The 19,049-nt window shown below is 42.4% G+C and overlaps 2 protein-coding genes across 2 annotated transcripts in view; both read right to left on the bottom strand.

Annotated features, from left to right (window-relative positions):
• Positions 1-16,805, bottom strand: part of LOC115201881 (zinc finger protein GLI4-like) — a 225,254-nt gene extending 208,449 nt beyond the window's left edge. Inside the window, exons 1-4 of the mRNA XM_029765763.1 lie at positions 16,793-16,805; positions 16,137-16,301; positions 14,218-14,376; positions 2,838-2,949 (exon numbers count right to left, since the gene is read on the bottom strand). Coding sequence (XP_029621623.1) covers positions 2,838-2,949; positions 14,218-14,376; positions 16,137-16,160 — 295 coding nt within the window. The 5' untranslated portion in view covers positions 16,161-16,301; positions 16,793-16,805. The remainder of the gene's footprint in view (positions 1-2,837; positions 2,950-14,217; positions 14,377-16,136; positions 16,302-16,792) is intronic.
• On the bottom strand, positions 8,016-9,767 carry LOC115201910 (zinc finger protein 583-like). Its single transcript, XM_029765798.1, has 2 exons — positions 9,732-9,767; positions 8,016-9,539 (listed from the first exon to the last, which is right to left on the bottom strand). The coding sequence occupies exon 2, from the start codon at positions 9,324-9,326 to the stop codon at positions 8,253-8,255; it is 1,074 nt and encodes a 357-aa protein (XP_029621658.1). The 5' UTR covers positions 9,327-9,539; positions 9,732-9,767; the 3' UTR covers positions 8,016-8,252.
• Positions 16,806-19,049: the final 2,244 nt, after the last annotated feature.

Genomic DNA, 19,049 nt, shown 5'->3' with positions numbered 1-19,049 from the left:
GCTTGCAAGCCTCCCCCTTTATCCTCCAAACATAATGGTCATTATGGCCAAACAGTTCTATTTTTGTTTCATCAGACCAGAGGACATTTCTCCAAAAAGTACGATCTTTGTCCCCATGTGCAGTTGCAAACCGTAGTCTGGCTTTTTTATGGAGCAGTGGCTTCTTCCTTGCTGAGCGGCCTTTTAGGTTATGTGGATATAGATACTTTTGTGACTGTTTCCTCCAGCATCTTCACAGGGTCCTTTGCTGTTGTTCTGGGATTGATTTGCACTTTTCGCACCAAAGTACGTTCATCTCTAGTAGACAGAACGCGTCTCCTTCCTGAGCGGTGTGATGGCTGCGTGGTCCCGTGGTGTTTATACTTGCGTACTGTTGTTTGTACAGATGAACGTGGTACCTTCAGGCGTTTAGAAATTGCTCCCAAGAATGAACCAGACTTGTGGAGGTCTACAATTTGTTTTCTGAGGTCTTGGCTGATTTCTTTTGATTTTCCCATGATGTCAAGCAAAGAGGCACGGAGTTTGAAGGTAGGCCTTGATATACATCCATAGGTACACCTCCAATTGACTCAAATGATGTCAATTGGCCTATCAGAAGCTTCTAAAGCCATGACATCATTTTCTGGAATTTTCCAAGCTGTTTAAAAGGCACAGTCAACTTAGTGTATGTAAACTTCTGACCCACTGGAATTGTGATAGTGAATTATAAGTGAAATAATCTGTCTGTAAACAATTGTTGGAAAAATGACTTGTGTCATGCACAAAGTAGATGTCCTAACTGACTTACCAAAACTATAGTTTGTTAGCAAGAAATTTGTGGAGTGGTTGAAAAACAAGTTTTAATGACTCCAACCTAAGTGTATGTACATTTCCGACTTCAACTGTAGGTAAGACTGGGGTCTGAACGGATATAACCTGTAGATATAACCTTCTATAACCTGTAGGGAACACAGTGGCTTCGGAAAGTATTCAGATCCCTTGACTTTTCCCACATTGTTAGGTTACAGCCTTATTCTAACATTTGTTAAATGTTTTTTCCCTCATCAATCTACACACAAGACCACATAATGGCAAAGCAAAAACAAGTTTTTAGACATTTTTTGTTAATTTATAAAAAAAACTGATATCACATTTACATAAGTATCCAGACCCTTTACTCAGTATTTTGTTGAAGCACCGTTGGCAGCGGTTACAGCCTCGAGTCTTTTTGGGTATGATGCTACAAGCTTGGCACACCTGTATTTGGGAAGGTTCTCCCATTCTTCTCTGCAGATCCTCTCAAGCTCGGTCAGGTTGGATGGGGAGCGTCACTGCACAGCTATTTTAGATCGCGTTCAAGTCCGGGCTCTGGCTGGGCCACTCAAGGACATTCAGATACTTGTCCCGAAGCCACTCCTGCTTTGCCTTGGCTGTGTGCTTATGGTCGTTGTCCTGTTGGAAGGTGAACCGTCGACCCAGTCTGAGGTCCTGAGCGCTCTGGAGCAGGTTTTCATCAAGGATGTCTCTGTAATTTGCTCCGTTCATCTTTCCCTCGTTCCTGACTAGTCTCCCAGTCACTGCCGCTGAAAAACATCCCCACAGCATGATGCTGCCACCACCATGCTTTACCGTAGGGATGGTGCCAGGTTTCCTCCAGACGTGACTCTTGGCATTCAGGCCAAAGAGTTCAATCTTTGTTTCATCAGAACAGAGAATCTTGTTTCTCAAGGTCTGAGAGTCTTTAGGTGCCTTTTTGGCAAACTCCAAGTGGGCTGTCATGTGCCTTTTACTGAGGAGTGGCTTACGTCTGGCCACTCTACCATAAAGGCCTGATTGGTGGAGTGCTGCAGAGATGGTTGTCCCTCTGGAAGGTTCTCTCATCTCCACAGAGGAACTCTGGAACTCTGTCAGCGTGACCATAGGGCTCTTGGTCACCTACCAGACCAAGGCCCTTCTCCCCCGATTGCTCAGTTTGGCCGGGCGGCCAGCTCTAGGAAGAGTCTTGGTGGTTCCAAACTTCTTCCATTTAAGAATGATGGAGGCCACTGTGTTCTTGGCGACCTTCAATTCTGCAGAAATGTTTTGGTACCCTTCCCCAGATCTGTGCCTCGACACATTCCTGTCTTGGAGCTCTACGGACAATTCCTTCTACCTCATGGCTTGGTTTTTGCTCTGACATGCACTGTCAACTGTGGAACCATATATAGACAGGTGTGTGCCTTTCCAAATCATGTCCAATCAATTGAATTTACCACAGGTGGACTCCAATGAAGTAGAAACATCAAGGATGATTAATGGGAACAGAATGCACCTGAGCTTAATTTCGAGTCTAATAGCAAAGGGTTTGAATACTTATATAAATAAGGTATCTGTTTTTTATTTGTATTACATTTACAAAGATTTCTAAAAACCTGTTTTCGCTTTGGCATTATGGGGTATTATGTGTAGACTATTAGGAATATTTTTTGGGGTTCTGGCTAATAGTGTTGTTCCCCAGCCCAGAGTTGAGGACGCTGTCCCATCCACTGACCTCCACTATCTCGCCCTGCTCAGTGATGTGGTCCCCTGGGCCCTTGGCTGCGGCCGTCTGGGATTCCAAGATGGCTGCCCAGTCTCCCTTGTTAGGCTCCGGCCAACCACCTGCAGGAAGAGGTTACAAAATAGACATTTACAAACATGGCAGAAAAAACTTTAAATATGGAGTTTGAGTCAATGTCCTGATCAAGTACATAAATCATGTGTGTAAACATAAGTTGTATTGATTTTATTTTATAACTGAAGAAAATAATAGCCAGGTGCATCACTATTCCCATTGAAGATCTATTACTGTATGTAGGCTATATGTATTTCTCCCTTACCTTGCTCCCCCATCTTTAGTCCACTCAGCAGATCAATGCTCTCTGGTTCGTCTTCTATTGTCTCCACTTTGACTATCAGCAGATCAGGCTTCCCATCCTCCATGTCTACTGACTGTAAGAGATACAGAGTGAGAGGATGTTGGATCAGGAAATCTGATATGAGCACCCTGCTATGGAGCATCTTCTGATTGGGAAATGAGGGATTGCCATGAGTACTATGCAAACCTGTTAGTTGATTTGATTACGTGACAGTCTTTAAAGAGATGAATCAGATGAACTCGTGGATACCATTATTGTCTCTGTGTCCAGTATGCAGGCAGTTAAGAGGTAATTCAGCGAATCAATGCTAACTAGCTTGCTAGCTGTACCGGAAGACTTCCAGTGTTTGCCGCTAAGCTAGTTAGCACTGGTTCACAAAACTACCTCTAAATTATCAAACCATTAAAATGGAAGATAAAGGCATGGTACCACACTTAATACAAAATAAATCAAGACCTGGGTCCTTATTCACAAAGAGCCTTGGAGTAGGAGTGCTGATCTAGGATCTTTCCAACTAATCTTATTCATTATTATCTTAAAGGAAAAACTTATCCTAGATCAACAACTCTGATGCCACATTCAAAACAATTGGGAACTCGAAAAAATATGAGGTCAAATCATGACGTCAGTGATCTTCAGGTCGGAAAGTCGGAGCTCTAGAAAGAGACTCGAGTTGGAATTCGGGGGTTGGATGACAGTTCAAATCGATTTTTCCCAGTCTGAGCTTGTTTTCCCCGCCCCAGAGTTCCCAATTGTTTTGGACGCACAGTCGGAAGTCTGAGATTTCCGAGTTCCCAGTTCCGAGTTGTTTTTAAGGCGTGCCCACTCTATGGTTCATCCTATGGTACTACAGCCATGAATGTTTTAGACGTGTAAATATATATATATATTTTTTTTATGGCCAGTACACAGATTTCATTTTCTGAATTGAACATAATTTCATGGAATGTGAAGTCTATGGCACACCGCATTAAAAGGAAACAAACATTTAATTACCTAAATAAATTAAAATGTGTCATAGCTAATGCTCCCTCAGCTGCACGTCCAGCAGCTCCCCGAGACTGCCAGGGCAGCTCCCCGAGACTAACCCGGACGACACTGGGCCAATTGTGCGCCGCCCTATGGGACTCCAATCACGGCCGGTTGTGATACAGCCTGGAATCGAGCCAGGGTCTGTAGTGACGCCTCTTGCACTGAGATCCAGTGCCTTTGACCGCTGCGCCACTCGGGAGCCCTAATAAGCTAAGTAGACAATAGGCAGAGGGTAGCATCGTTTGTGTGATTCTCTGTAATAATGGTATAGGAATAATAATGCTTTTTATTTTGTAAAGTGGTTTCTTGCATCAAACACAACATTTTCAGTCACCTCCTTGTCTGAAGGACAAGTGGATAAACAGGTTGATGTCAAGCCCTGCATGTTTTTTTTTTAAGTCTCATGGAATGTAGGCATTGAACACCACACATTGGCTGCTACTGTAGGCTGAATGATAGAATAGCTATTAACATGTTAAAATGTTATGGGATGCATTTTCTCCATTGTTTTTGATGGTAGGCCACTCTGGTAGGCCTACATTATGATCAAATAGCCACAGTAGCCTACATGGCCACTGTTAAACTGTACCATAAAGCAGGTACAGCCTCAGTGTTCAGAGTACCAGCGTGCTGGAAATTGCACAGAATTTTTAATGCTCAAGCTTGCGCTCAGCAGACCTGAAATTTGCTCAGTGCCCCAAAAATTGAGGGAACATTGGTCATAGCCCTGTTGCAAGAAACAAATTTAATGGGACAAGACATGGAAGAAATGTAAAAAGATTGGGATGGAGAAATACATTTAACATCTTACTCACCCAAAGCAAGGTTCATTTAGAACCTATCAATGCCAATTGCACGCTGCCTCAAAACATCTGTGGCATTGTGTTGTGTGACAAAACTGTACATTTTAGAATGGCCTTTTATTGTCCCCAGCACAATGTGAACCTGTGTAGTGGTCATGCTGTTTAATCAGCTTCTTGATATGCCACACCTGTCAGGTGGATGGATTATATTGGCAAAGGAGAAATGCTCACTAACAGGGATGTAAACACATTTTGTGCGTATGGAACATTTCTGGAATCTTTTATTTCAGCTAATGAAACATGGGACCAACACATTAGATGTTGCATTTTATATTTTTGTTCAGTATATATAATTTTGGCTAATTTATTTCCATTTTCTTTTCTTATTGGACCCACCACTATGCCATTTCTCTCCTGTTCTATTGGTTTTCATATCAACTTTCTTTTATTGTCCAGACGCCACAATCCTAGCCATATTAGCAATGGTGTTTTCCCACGAATTGCATTTTGGCAAATGTTTGAAAATGTTGTTTTCTTGGCTGCTTCATTACATGAGTTGCATGTTCTGTTAAGATGCATTACCATAATCTAAATGTGATTTATGTCATTCTGAGCAACGTGGGTGGATATTAATGGGTTATGCACCCACGGCATATGGGTCCGGTAATTTTCTCAAATGGACGGTAAATAAAAAATCTTCCAGGTTACATTGTCCGGTGCCACATTTGCCTAACGGAAATCCTGACGTTTGAAATAAATAATTGTTAATAAAAAAAATGTAAAAAGGCTTTGTAGATACGGACCCTGACCTAATATCATTCAGACAGTAGTTCACAGTGGGCTCACCTCAGTGAGACTGTGTGTGGACCTGTGCTGCTCAACTGGTTCCTCTGTGGGTTCAGGAGGAGGTGTAGTCTGGTTGTCCTCCATGACCATGGTTCCCTCAGGGTTCCCCAGGCCCTCCTCCTTCACCAGCAGCACCTCCTCATCCTCCTTGAAGAGAGAGGTGACACAGATTACACAGACATACACTCCTCAGGTAGGTACACACAGATAATAAACAGTGTATATCCATTCCCACTACGTTTGAGTCCTATACTGTAGTTATAGAATGACTTCATTGTTGTTAAACCCATCATGGTGGACATAAATGTTGTTGTGGAGAAATAGTCAAAAGTCACCATCAGACAAATCTTACTAAACTATTTTGACGTGTACAGTAGTGTTTGTTAGTGTGTAGGTATATTTAGTAAGTGTATATTGGTTATAAAGAGCTGTCATGTTTATGCAGAATAGTATGAGATCGGATGTGATGTGTACTAAAGAGTCTTTAACTTGACTCCTCCACTTCATCTATACTGATTGAAGTGTATTTAACATGTGACTTCAAAGAGATCATAGCTTTCACCTGGTCAAGTCTGATCCCTTATTGAGGCCACTTGTTTCAATCAGTGTTAAAGGCATTTTTATGCTTTGAGACAACTGAGACATGGATTGTGTATGTGTGCCATTCAGAGGGTGAATGTGCCTATGAACGGGGTAGGTAGGTGCCAGGCACACCAGTTTGTGTCAAGAACTGCCAACGCTGCTCGGTTTGTCACTCTCCAGTTTCCCGTTTGAATAAAAAATTCAGGTGCGTACACACAGATAAACACACTTCCAACATTGAGTGTTTATCCATCCCCACTACATTTGAGTCCTGTACTGTAGTTATATAATGAATTCATTGTTGTTAAACCCATCATGGTGGACATAAATATGTTGTGGGTAAAGATGTCAGCTATGATAAGTCAAGTCATCAGACAAACTTGACTAAACAATTTTGACATGTACAGTAGGTGTTAGTGTAGGTATATTTAGTAAGTGTATATTGGCCGTCAATAGTTAAGTCACAATTGCCCATAAAAATGAATGAAAATTAAACATTTGCTTTTTGGTCTTAATTTAAGTTTAGGCATGAGGTTAGTATTATGGTTAGGTTTAAAATCTAATTTTGAGAAATTGTAGAAATAGGTGGGGTTTAGCCATAATTATGACTGACTGTTAACCAATAACACGGTTCATCACTAGTTATGAAGCAGAATAGGGTGAGATCAGATCTGATGTATATTAAAGGGAGTCTCAATGAATGTCTTAGAATGAAAAGTCCAATTTTGTGTTTATTAAACAAGTTTTAAATACATCATATGAAAACATACACGTCTCAACTAAAAATCAGCATGAACTTGATGAACTGCATTAATTTTCTCATTAAAAAAGTGTCTTGGGAAAAAAATAAAGCAGTTGAATTTAAGTAATGTAATATGCTTTCATGAACATCATATAGCCTATACAGTACAAACACAATTTGAAACAGACTTTAGGCTTACAGTGCATTCAGAAAGTATTCAAACCCCTTCACTTTTTCCACATTTTATTACGCTACAGCCTTGTTCTAAAATGGATTCAATTGTTTTTTTCCCCTCAATACACCATAATGACAAAGCAAAACCCTATTTTTTTTTTACATTTCTGCAAACTTATATAAAAATAAAAAAAACTCAGAAATATCACATTTACATAAGAATCCAGACCCTTTACTCAGTACTTTGTTGAAGCACCTTTGGCAGTGATTACAGCCTCGAGTCTTCTTGGGTATGACGGTACAAGCTTGGCACACCTGTATTTGGGGAGTTTCTCCCATTTTTCTCTGCAGATTCTCTCAAGCTCTGTCAGGTTGGATGGGGAGCGTCGCTGCACAGCTATTTCCTGGTCTCTCAAGAGATGTTTGATCAGATTCAAGTCCGGGATCTGGCTGGGCCACTCAAGGACATTGTGACTTGTCCCGTTGCCACTCCTACATTGTCTTGGCTGTGTGCTTAGGGTCATTGTTCTGTTGGAAGGTGAACCGTCACCCCAGTTCGAGGTCCTGGGTGCTCTGGAGCAGTTTTTCATCAAGGATCTCTCTGTAATTTGCTCCGTTCATCTTTCCCTTGATCCTGATTGCTGAAAAACATTCCCACAGCATGATGCTGCCACCACCATGCATCACCGTAGGGATGGTGCCAGGTTTCCCCCAGATGTGACACTTGGCATTCAGGCCAAAGAGTTCAATCTTGGTTTCATCAGACCAGAGAATCTTGTTTCTCATGGTCTGAGAGTCTTTAGGTGCCTTTTTGGCAAACTCCAAGCGGGCTGTCATGTGCCTTTTATTGAGGAGTGGCTTCTGCCTGGCCACTCTACCATAAAGGCCTGACAATACATTTGCAAAAAATTCAAAACCTGTTTTCGCTTTGTCATTATGCATTATTGTGTGTAGATTCGTTTTTATTTAATCCATTTTAGAATAAGTAACAAATGTGGAAAAAGTCAAGGGGTCAGAATACTTTACGAATGCATTGTATGCCTTATATATTGCAATATATACTGAAATCTATTACTCTTGTTATTCCAAATGCATCTGTGGGTCTTTTTAGCTGATAACAATAAATTCATCTTCGTCTTTGATGCATGGTTTGATATAAATGTCAGAAGCTATTGAATGGAATGGTTACTTTCTATGTTATTGAGTGGAATGGTTTTTCTGCTGGTGTATCCTGAGGTAGCTCCTCTCTGAGAACCTCTTCCTGCAGTGTGTACAGGCGAACGACCTCTCTCCCGTGTGAACCTTCAGGTGCATCCTCAGCTGGTGCTGACGGGAGAACCTCTTCTCACACTGGGGGCAGCTGAAGGGTTTCTCCCCTGTGTGGACCCTCTCGTGCCTCTTCAGGTCACCAGCCTGAGCAAAGTGCATTTGACAATGGGTACAGCTGAAGGGTTTCACCCCTGTATGGACCCTCTGGTGCCTCTTCAGGTTTCCAGCCACGGAAAAGTGCATATGACACTGGGTACAGCTGAAGGGTTTTACCCCTGTGTGGACCCTCTGGTGGATCTCTAGCTTCTGGGGGCAGCTGAATCCTTTGTTACAGAACATGCAGAGGAACCGTTTCTCTTTACTATTGCCTGATGTGGCTCCCACTCCATGAGCCTGGGCTCTAGCCCTGTCGTTTGAGTTCAATACCTGATCGGAAAGGATATGGCTGTGTGAAGCGGAAGGTGCCATCAATGTGGACGCAGGATTGCGATCCCTGAATGCGTGTAAAGGGGAGTGGGTGGCAACATTTAGATTTGTCTCTAAGCTTCCCCTGTAATCTAAGAAATCTCTGCCCTGTGAGTGTCCGTCTCCTAGTTGACTATCTGCATTCCATGTGGGAGGAGCGTCACCCTCCACTTTCACAGTCACTTCATCTTCCACTATAACCTCCCCTTTCTTATCTAGGCACCCTTCGGAGTATACACTACTACTGTATCGGTTCCAGTCCCCTCTAGACAGATCAGTCTGTGTCTCTAAACCCAAGGATATGTTGCCAGGGTCCATCTCTGTAGTGTAAGAACAAGACGGATCATCACCACCAGTGTCTAACGCGTCACCATCTCCACGGGAATGAACTGTCTTCTGGCTCTGGTGAAATACCGGTAAATACTCTGAGCTGGGAGCAGGACGACAGCCCAGTCTCCCCAGTCTCTCTGGGTCTGATCTGCGGTCAGATCCTGTGTGTAAGAGCCTTTGTGTTACAATTAATATCTCGGTGTCCATCTCTGACTTGAGGACGGCCTTCGGCGTTCCACTGACCTCTGTGATGCTAGATTGGGTCCAGGCCTGGGGCACGGTGGTGGTGGCAAGGTCCTCGGTGGCTACAAGGTGCTTTCCAGCCGCTCCAGTCTGGATGTCTCTGCTGTGTCTTGGGTCCTCCTCTCCTACAGACCTCTCCTGCTTGACCCCAGGACTTGCAGCCTCTGTATCTGCAGACTGACATGAGGGGAGGGGAGGTTATTACCAGTACATGAGTAGAAATGGATAACAAGGTCATAGGGAAGTCTCACAAGCTCCCCTATGGCAGATAAATAAGTATGTCCATGTAAGCAAGTGAAAAGCTGAGGGGAGTCTTTCTGAAATAAACTGGCCACATTTGATTTTCTGACGTAATACTATGACACTAACCTCTATCACGATAACGTGCTGGGTTGAGGTTCCACTCCCCTCATCAACAGTGATTGGTTGGTCATCTCTCCATGTATTGTGTCCCGCTGGCTTCACAAAGCTCCTGTGGCCTCCAGTGAGATTTCCTTCACCTGAGAGAGAGATTGGGGGAAAAGAGGTGGTGAGGTACTGTCAATGTTCAATGGTGTATTATACACTATTTACAGTTTTGACACTGTCTAGAATTGGCAAGGATGTGAGATAACACTAAGCATAACTTCTTTAAATACTATTTATAGATTGATTATGTTCCATGCATTATATTGTTTTCAATGATTAAATAATGGGAAACGCTGTAAATCAAGAATGGTTAGAATATGATAGTGTCTTTCTGCAAGTTAGCTAAGTAATCAGAATTATTGCCTAATATCCAAATAATGATCAAGACTGAATTCTGGTTAACCAGCCATATGTGGTTAACACATCTAAAGTAACACATGCGCAGCCTCCACCTTCTGCAAAATGTACCTGTTGCCATTCCTCTGTATCTGTCGAGGATCTTGACACTACTGGGACGACTGGCGAGGACGCGGTCCCGTGCCACCTTCAGTTCAAGTAGCTGTAGTTTCCTCCGCAATGTCCTGTTTTCTTTCTGGCTTTGAGTTATTTCCAAACGAAACACTGCATAGTCGTCGTCTACGAGTTTACAGACTTCTGCCACGGCTGCATTCGCTAACACCTCCATAATGGAGGCTATTTGAGTGTGAAAAGCAATACAGTTAGCCATTGTTAGCAGCTAACGTTAGCTAGTTAACGTCCGCGTTACCTAGATAACATCTATCAACCAAGTCCTGTCTCAAACGCGAATTAAACACTATATGGGGCAAGTAGGCGATGCTGTGGAGTTCCAGGGTGTTAATAAACGTCTAAATAACAACAAAACCCGCTAACGTAGAAATTGTTCCTGTTCCCTTCCGTTTACGATTCTTCTTCAGTGGTTTTTAAATGGCGGTTGGCAACCAACTTTAAAGATGCATTTCCGCCACCGACTGGAATGTGGATCAGAGACAGGGAAGGTTTAAAGTTTAAACCTACACAATTAAACCCTTCTCCCTAAGGAAACGAAATATATAATTCAATACAATATCACCTTAAGGTTTTCTTAACAGTTCAATAAAACTTGGCTTCTCAATACCATTATTCCTTAAGAAACTGTCCCTTTCCCTTCCATATCGCTGGCACTGAAATAGAATGTGTTCCACTGTCTCCATCTCCCTCTGCCTGTGATTTAACTTCCCAGTTGGATGTTTCCCTAGTAATTTCAAAGTGCTGTTGAGCCTGATGAGTCTCAGCCTTGTGATTACGTCTTCGTCCCTTCTCTCTGGACCTGAGGACCTCCCTGTCCCCACCTTTTCCTGGATCTTATACAGTTGTCTTTCCCTTCCTCAACTCATACCATTTTTTTTTACCACTGTTCTTATTAATCCATTGGTCTCTGCTTTACTTAAGAGAAAGGATCTTATTGGTTGGTGTCATAGAACAAAGGGAGTGGTTAAATGAAAAAGGTATGCACAATGTTTAAAAAAAAAATGTACTGCTTATTACATTACACATAAAATCTCTTATGATCAGTATCTTTCAAGCTCAGAGAAGACTTGTTTCGAAAGAAGACTGTGTTAACAAGAATAGAGTAGAAAATAAACCAGGTTACCGGTTTCTACCCCTGCGGTAGGTGTGCGGCATATAGGGACTCCTGTATAAAAGTGAGCAAATTCAGTAGCTCTGCCACTGGTAAACAATACACTATGAAACAGTTCCTCACATGCAGCTCTTCTAACGTCATATACCTTATCTCTTGTCCATGCAATAAGCAATAAATGGGCCAACCCAGTAAACAGATAAGAACACGTATTATAGAACACAGGAGTGGTGTAAGGAGAAATGACCCTAAATCCCCAATGGCACGTCATTTCTCAAAGGCCGGTCACCCAGTCTCCTCCATGTCCTTCTGTACAGAAGATAAATAGTTCACATAGGGGTGGTAATCTTGAACTGAGTGTTCTCCAGACAGAATACAGGTGGATGTTCTAAAAACTCTCCACCTATCAGGCATGAATGAAGAATCGTTATTGAAGTGTTTTCTGTAAGTTTTACTGGAGCTTGATACCCTCATCTAGTGATTTATTTCTATTTCTACTTTGCACTTTCTTCCACTACAAATCTACCATTCCAGTGTTTTACTTGCTATATTGTATTAACTTTGCCACCATGGCCTTTTTTGCCTTTACCTCCCTTATCTCACCTCATCTGCTCACATTGTATATAGACTTATTTTTCTACTGTATTATTGACTGTATGTTTGTTTTACTCCATGTGTAACTCTGTGTTGTTGTATGTGTCGAACTGCTTTGCTTTATCTTGGCCAGGTCGCAATTGTAAATGAGAACTTGTTCTCAAGTTGCCTACCTGGTTAAATAAAGGTGAAATAAAAATAAATAAATCAAATTTCTTTCAAGCTCTTTCAAGCTCCCTACTCTATATTCAATTTTTCTACAACCCTGTGTTATTTATTCTGAGGAAATGTTCACATGGTATTTCTAAAAGCAATAATTGATTATATTTCTCTGTCCGCTTATATACACAATGTAGTAGTTCATGCATTCTATTGTATAAGGTACTGATTTAATGTATTTTCTTTCTTGATCATGTGACACATGCAATTATCCTTGAAATCGAAGTCAGAGGTGTGTGTGTGCCGATCATTTAAGCCGCGAGTCAAACTCATTCAACGGAGGGCTGAGTGATTGCGGGTTTTCACTCCTCCCTTGTACTTGATTGATGAATTAAGGTCACTAATTAGTAAAGAACTCCCCACACCTAATTGAAAGGAAAAAACAAAAACCAGCATACACTAGGCCAGAGGTACTCATCTCTTACCCTACGAGGTCTGGAGCCTGCTGGTTTTCTGTTCTACCTGATAATTAATTGCACACACCTGATGTCCCAGGTCTAAATCAGTCTCTGATTAGAGGGGATCAATTAAAAAGTGCAGTGGAACTGTCTTCGAGGTCCAGAGTTGAATTTGAGGGCACTATGATGGCTTGACGCGGAAGCGGTTTGTTTTCATCTTTTCACCATGATATTTTTAGTATTTTTTGCATTTATTCCTCTTTTTTGACAGTGTCCGAGTCTACATCTCTTGCAATAATTACCCTCCTAAACCGAAGTTAAAAGGACATACACTCCTCAGTTTGTAGAGATTAGTCAGTCTGGAATATCAAGTACAGGGTTACATTCGTTCATGTTTAATATTTCACCCCAGTCATCACAAGACCTGAAGCCTTCATGCCATTTACTGCAAACAGCTTGAAGTCATGGACTGTTTGTAAAGATCACATAACACAGATGATAGATAAGCTTGTGTGCTCTGGGATTTCGCATAACAGAAACAGTTGAGGGGCTTGACTTGAGCATGTTTTGGTTCTTATTGCATTGATGAACACAGTGATATAGTGACGTACATCAGTTTAAATACATCCAACTGTGTGTGTAACCAGGATTCCATCCAACCTTTTTATGTGAGAAAAGTACATTGGATAATAAATGTCAAAACAGGCCTGATGGAAACAGCAAATCTGGCGGTAAACTCTCCAAATGTCGACATAACAAAATAGTCTAGACAAGGAGGGACCTTTTTGAGTCGTTAAAATGTATTCTGCGACAAATGGCGGTAGAACCCCAAATATTGATATAATAACCATCATATCAAAGTGAACTTGGAGGACACCATGAAATAAGTTATGATGAACTTCACAGGGCGTGAAAGTGAAGGTGCGGCAGGTAGCCTAGTGGTTAGAGTGTTGGGCCAGTAACCGAAAGGTTGCCGGATCAAATCCCCGAGCTGACAAGGTAAAAATCTGTCGCTCTGCCCCTGAACAAGGCAGTTAACCCACTGTTGTAAATAAGAATTTGTTCATAACTGACTTGCCTAAAGGTTCAATTTTTTTTTAAATGCACGGTGAGCTTGATGCTCCTTTCAATTAAATATCGAAGGTCTTATTCTGGTGAAATGATGATTGACGATTGGCTGCCGTTTGAAAAATAAAAAGAATCTCACTCTTATCCATAATAATCCTACCTGCACTGTATCTGCCAGCAGTTGGCTGGAGCTCATGTGCCAAGACCACAGTGTGGACATTCGCAATAACCCAGCATTTGTTGTGATAAAACCATCAGTAGAGTTGAACAATAGAAAATAGATAGAATAGAAACCCATTTCATTTAAGACAAAATTAATCAAGGCCTGGGCCCGTATCCACAAAGTGGCTCAGAGTAAAAGTGCTGATCGAGGACCAGGTCCCCACCTGTCAAATAAATAAACACATAGTGTTATTATTATGATCTAAAAGGCAAAACTGATCCTAGAACAGCACTCCTACTCTGAGAGGCTTTGTGGATACAGGCCCTGACCGAATACCATTTAGAGAGTAGTTCACAGCGGGCTCACCTCAGTGAGACTGTGTGTGGTCCTGTGCTGCTCAGCTGGTTCCTCTGTGGGTTCAGGAGGTGTAGTCTGGTTGTCCTCAATGACCATGGTCCCCTCAAGGTTCCCCAGAACCTCCTCACACCCCTCATCCGTCACCAGCAGCACCCCTGGACCCTCCTCCTGGAGGAGACAGGTGATACAGACATCTCAAGTACGTACACACAGATAATAAACACACTTTCAACATGGAGTGTTTACCCATCCCCACTACATGAGTCCAATACTGTAGTTACAGAATGACTTCATTGTTGTTAAACCCGTAATGGTGGACATAAATATGATTTATCATCAGATAAACCTGACTTAACTATTTTGACATGTACAGTAGGTGTTTGTTAGTGTGTGGGTATGTGTAGGTATATTTAGTAAGTGTATATTGGTTATAAAGCGTGAGATCAGATGTGATGTATACTAAAGAGTCTCAATGAAAGTCTTGGAATGAAAAGTCCCATTTTGTGTTTATTAAACAAACAGGTTTTAAACACACCATATGAAAACCAAACATACACATGTCTCAACTACAAATCTGCATGAAGTTGATGAATATAATGAAGTTGATGAATATAATTTTAATTTTCTCATTAAAAGTGTCTTGGGAAAATGTGTGAACATCATATAGCCTACACAGCACAACATGTTCGACTTTTGTAGACTTATTTATGCCTTATATGTCACACAATGACTGGATGCAATATTCTACCCAGTAATATTCAACGCTGAAATCTCTTACTCTCTTTATTCCAAATGTATCTGTGGATCTTTTCTGCTGACAACAATGACAATTCATCTTAGTCTTTAATGCAGGGTTTGATCTAAACGTCAGAAGCTATGGAGTGGAATGGTTACTTTCTATGTTCTACAGTTGAATGGTCTTTTTGCTGGTGCATCCTAAGGTAGGTCCTCTCTGAGAACCTCTTCCCGCAGTGTGTACAGGCGAATGGCTTCTCTCCCGTGTGGACCTTCAAGTGCATCTTCAGCTGGTCCTGACGGGAGAACCTCTTCTCACACTGAGGGCAGCTGTAGGGTTTCTCCCCTGTGTGGACCCTCTCGTGCCTTTTCAGGTCACCAGCCTGGGTGAATCGCATGTGACACTGGGTACATTTGAAGGGTTTTACCCCTGTGTGAAACCGCTGGTGCCTCTTCAGGTTGCCAGCATGGGCGAATCGCATATGACACTGGGTACAGATGAAGGGTTTCACCCCTGTGTGGACCCTCTGGTGGATCTCCACCTTCTGTGGGCAGCTGAAGCCTTTGTTACAGAACATGCAAAAGAACTGCTTCTCTTTACCGCCCGTTGTTGCTCCCTCTCCCCACGCCTTGGCCGTTTGGTTGTTTGAGTTCAATACCTGATCGAAAAGGATGCAGCCTTGTGAATCGGAAGGCGCCATCGACATGGACACTGGGTGTAAAGGGGAGTGGGTCGGGACATTTAGATTTGTCTCTAAGCTTTCCCTGTAGTCTAAGAAGTCACTGGAGCTGCCCTGCGAGTGTCCTTCTCCGAAGTGAGTCTCGTCTGCATTCCATGTCACAGGAACGTCGCCCTCCACTTTCACAGTCATCTCATCTACGACCAGACACTCCCCTTTCTTATCTTGGCACCCTTCAGAGTATACACTACTACTGTACTGGTTCCAGTCCCCTCTCATTGGATTAGTCTGTGCATCTAATACCACAGGCATGTCACCAGGTATCATCTCTGTAGCGTATGAACAAGACGGATCATTGCCAGTCTGTAACGTGTCACCTGAGTCCTGATGGGACAGAACCGTCCTTGGGTTACCGTAATGGAAATATTCTGAGTGGGGAGCAGGACAGCTCAGCCCCGTTAAAGTCTTGGTGTCTGTCTCTGACTTGAGTACGGCGTTTGGCGTTCCACTGACCTCCGTGATAATGCGTCGGGGCATGGGTAGCACTGTGGCAGTGGTGGGGTCCTCCGTGGCTACAGGGGGAGCTCCAGTCTGGATGTTACTGCTGTGCCATGGTTCCTCCTCTCCTTCAGTCTTCTCCTGCTTGACCCCAGGACCTGCAGCCTCTGCATCTGCAGACTGACACAAGAAGAGTGGAGGTTATTAACGGTACATGAGAAGAATTGGACAACAATGTCGTAGGGAAGTAAATTTTTTTGACCAAGTTTGTATTTGTTTTGTCTTTTTTTGGGGGGGGGTACAATATTAATTTCAATTTACACAGTTCATACAACATGTATCCGTAGGCTGCCAAAGAAAAACATACAGAGAAATGATCATATTGATCACACAGATTTGTGTAATAATAAAATTGGTGTAAAGAAGAGAGAAACATAAATAGGTGGTCCTACACCACCAACTCCCCATCCCATTTAGACGTCTTCACGGGTCCAAAAAGGTCGACATGCCCTGTCAACACATTGAATATTTACATTCATGCACTTCGAAATGAACTTTGTCCTACAAGCATTTAACTACAGGGCACGCCCACATCATATGAAGGATGAGGGGAGTCTTTCTGAAATAAACTGGCCACATTTGATTTTCTGACGTAATACTATTACACTAACCTCTATCACGATAACGTGCTGGGTTGAGGTTCCACTCCCCTCATCAACAGTGATTGGTTGGTCATCTCTCCATGTATTGTGTCCCGCTGGCTTCACAAAGCTTCTGTGGCCTCCAGTGAGATTTCCTTCACCTGAGAGAGTGATTGGGGGGAAAGAGGTGGTTAGGTTAGCTACTGTCAATGCTCAACACTATATTGTACACTATTGGCACGGTCTAGAATTGGGTGTAAGGTAACACTTCATAGAATTTATTGATTGACTGAATTATTTTCTATGCATCAAATTGTTTTCATTGAGCTAATAATAGGAAATGCAGTAAATTAAGAATCTGGTTAGAATATGATATTATGTCTTTGTGCAAGATATCTTAGTAATCAGGGCAATTATTGCATACTATCGACAAACTGACCAAGGCTCAATTCTGGGTAATACATCTGAACACATGTGCAGAACGGAACGGGTAACAGGCACTGAGCTATACATGAACGCCGACAAGCCGCGCAACCTTGGCCTTCTGGAAAATGTACCTCTTGCCATTCCTCTGTATCGGTCGAGGATCTTGACACTACTGGGACGACTGGCGAGGACGCGCTCTCGCATTGTCCTCTCTGCGCGCTCCCGTGCTACCTTCAGTTCCAGTAGCTGTAGCTTCCTCCGCAATCCCCTGTTTTCTTTTTGGCTTTGAGTTATTTCCAAACGAAACACTGCATAGTCGTCGTCTACGAGTTTACAGATCTCTGCCACGGCTGCATTCGCTAGCACCTCCATGATTGAGGCTATTTGAGTGTGAAAAACCATACTGTTCACGTTAGCCATTTCTAGCTAGTTAGCAGCCAGCTAGCTAGCTATCAACCAAGTCCTGTCTCCAACGTGATTTAAACACTACCTTAGGTAAGTATGTGATGTTGTGCAAGTAAATTAGTCATATTTTAAGTTCCAGGGTGTTAATAAACGTCTAAATAACAACAATAAAAACGCTAACGGGGAAATGGTTCTTGGTCACTGTTCACTTCCGTTTACACTGAAGAGAAAGGATCTCATTTGTTGGCGTCATACTGTATCTCAAAGGGTTTGATTAAATGGAAAAGAAATGCGCGTTGTTTGAAACACGGTAATGCTTATTACATTATTATTACACATAACATATCCTATGATCATTATCTCTCAAGCTGAGAGCAGACTTGTTTAGAAAGAACAGTAGCTTTGTCCGAATACCCATACTAGCGTACGGGTCGTAGTATGCGAAAAAACAAAGTTTTATAGTATGTGAAATTTCGATAATATGCCGCGTTCATATTCTTGTCGGAACTAGAAACTCCGAAATTTCCGATCTGTAGATTCGTTGAACGCCTATAAATACAACCAGTTAGCAAGTCGGAAATGTCCGAGATTTCTAGTTCCGACTAAAATGTTAACGCAGCATTGATACGCTGAAAGTTGCAACTAATATGCGTGATTGTGTTGACTCCCGCCATTCGTTCATTTTGGTACAGGCGTCAATATATCTGCTCTTGTCAGACACGTGAGTCAAACATGAGTTTATTATACTAGATCAAACACTGAAATTAGTATGCAGTTTAAGTATGTAATACTGGTATGGGTTTTCGTACAAGGCCACTGTGTTCGTATTAATAGACTAGGGAAGAATATAATGACTGACTTCATTCCATTTATACTGAACAAAAAATATAAACACAACATGTAAAGTGTTGGTCCCATGTTTCATGAGCTGAAATAAAAGACCCCAGAAATGTTCCATGTGCACAAATAAAATATGCACATACAAAAGATCCACTAACATCCCTGTTAGTGAGCATGTCGTCTTTTCCAAGATAATCCATCCACCTGACAGGTGTGGCATATCAAGAAGCTGATTCATCAGCATGATCATTGCACAGGTGCACCTTGTGCTAGGGACAATAAAAGACCAATCTAAAATGTGCAGTTTTGTCACACAACACAATGCCACAGATGCCTCCAGCCCATGTGTAACCACGCCATCCCAGAACCTCCACATCTGGCTTCTTCACCTGTGGGATCGTCTGAGACCAGCAACCCGGACAGCTGATGAAACTGAGGAGTATTGCTATCTGTAATAAAGCCCTTTTGTGGGGAAAAAAACAATTCTGATTGGCTGAGCCTAGCTCCCCAGTGGGTGGGCCTTGCGCCCAAGTGGGTGGGACTATGCCCTCCCAGGCCCACCCATGGCTGTGCCCCTGTCCAGTCATGTGAAATCCATAGATTAGGGCCTAATTCA

The sequence above is a fragment of the Salmo trutta genome, chromosome 11 (genome assembly GCF_901001165.1).
Source record: "Salmo trutta chromosome 11, fSalTru1.1, whole genome shotgun sequence".
Lineage (NCBI taxonomy): Eukaryota > Metazoa > Chordata > Actinopteri > Salmoniformes > Salmonidae > Salmo > Salmo trutta.
Note: the sequence above shows the minus strand (reverse complement) of the source record. Positions and strands in the feature narration are given on the sequence as shown.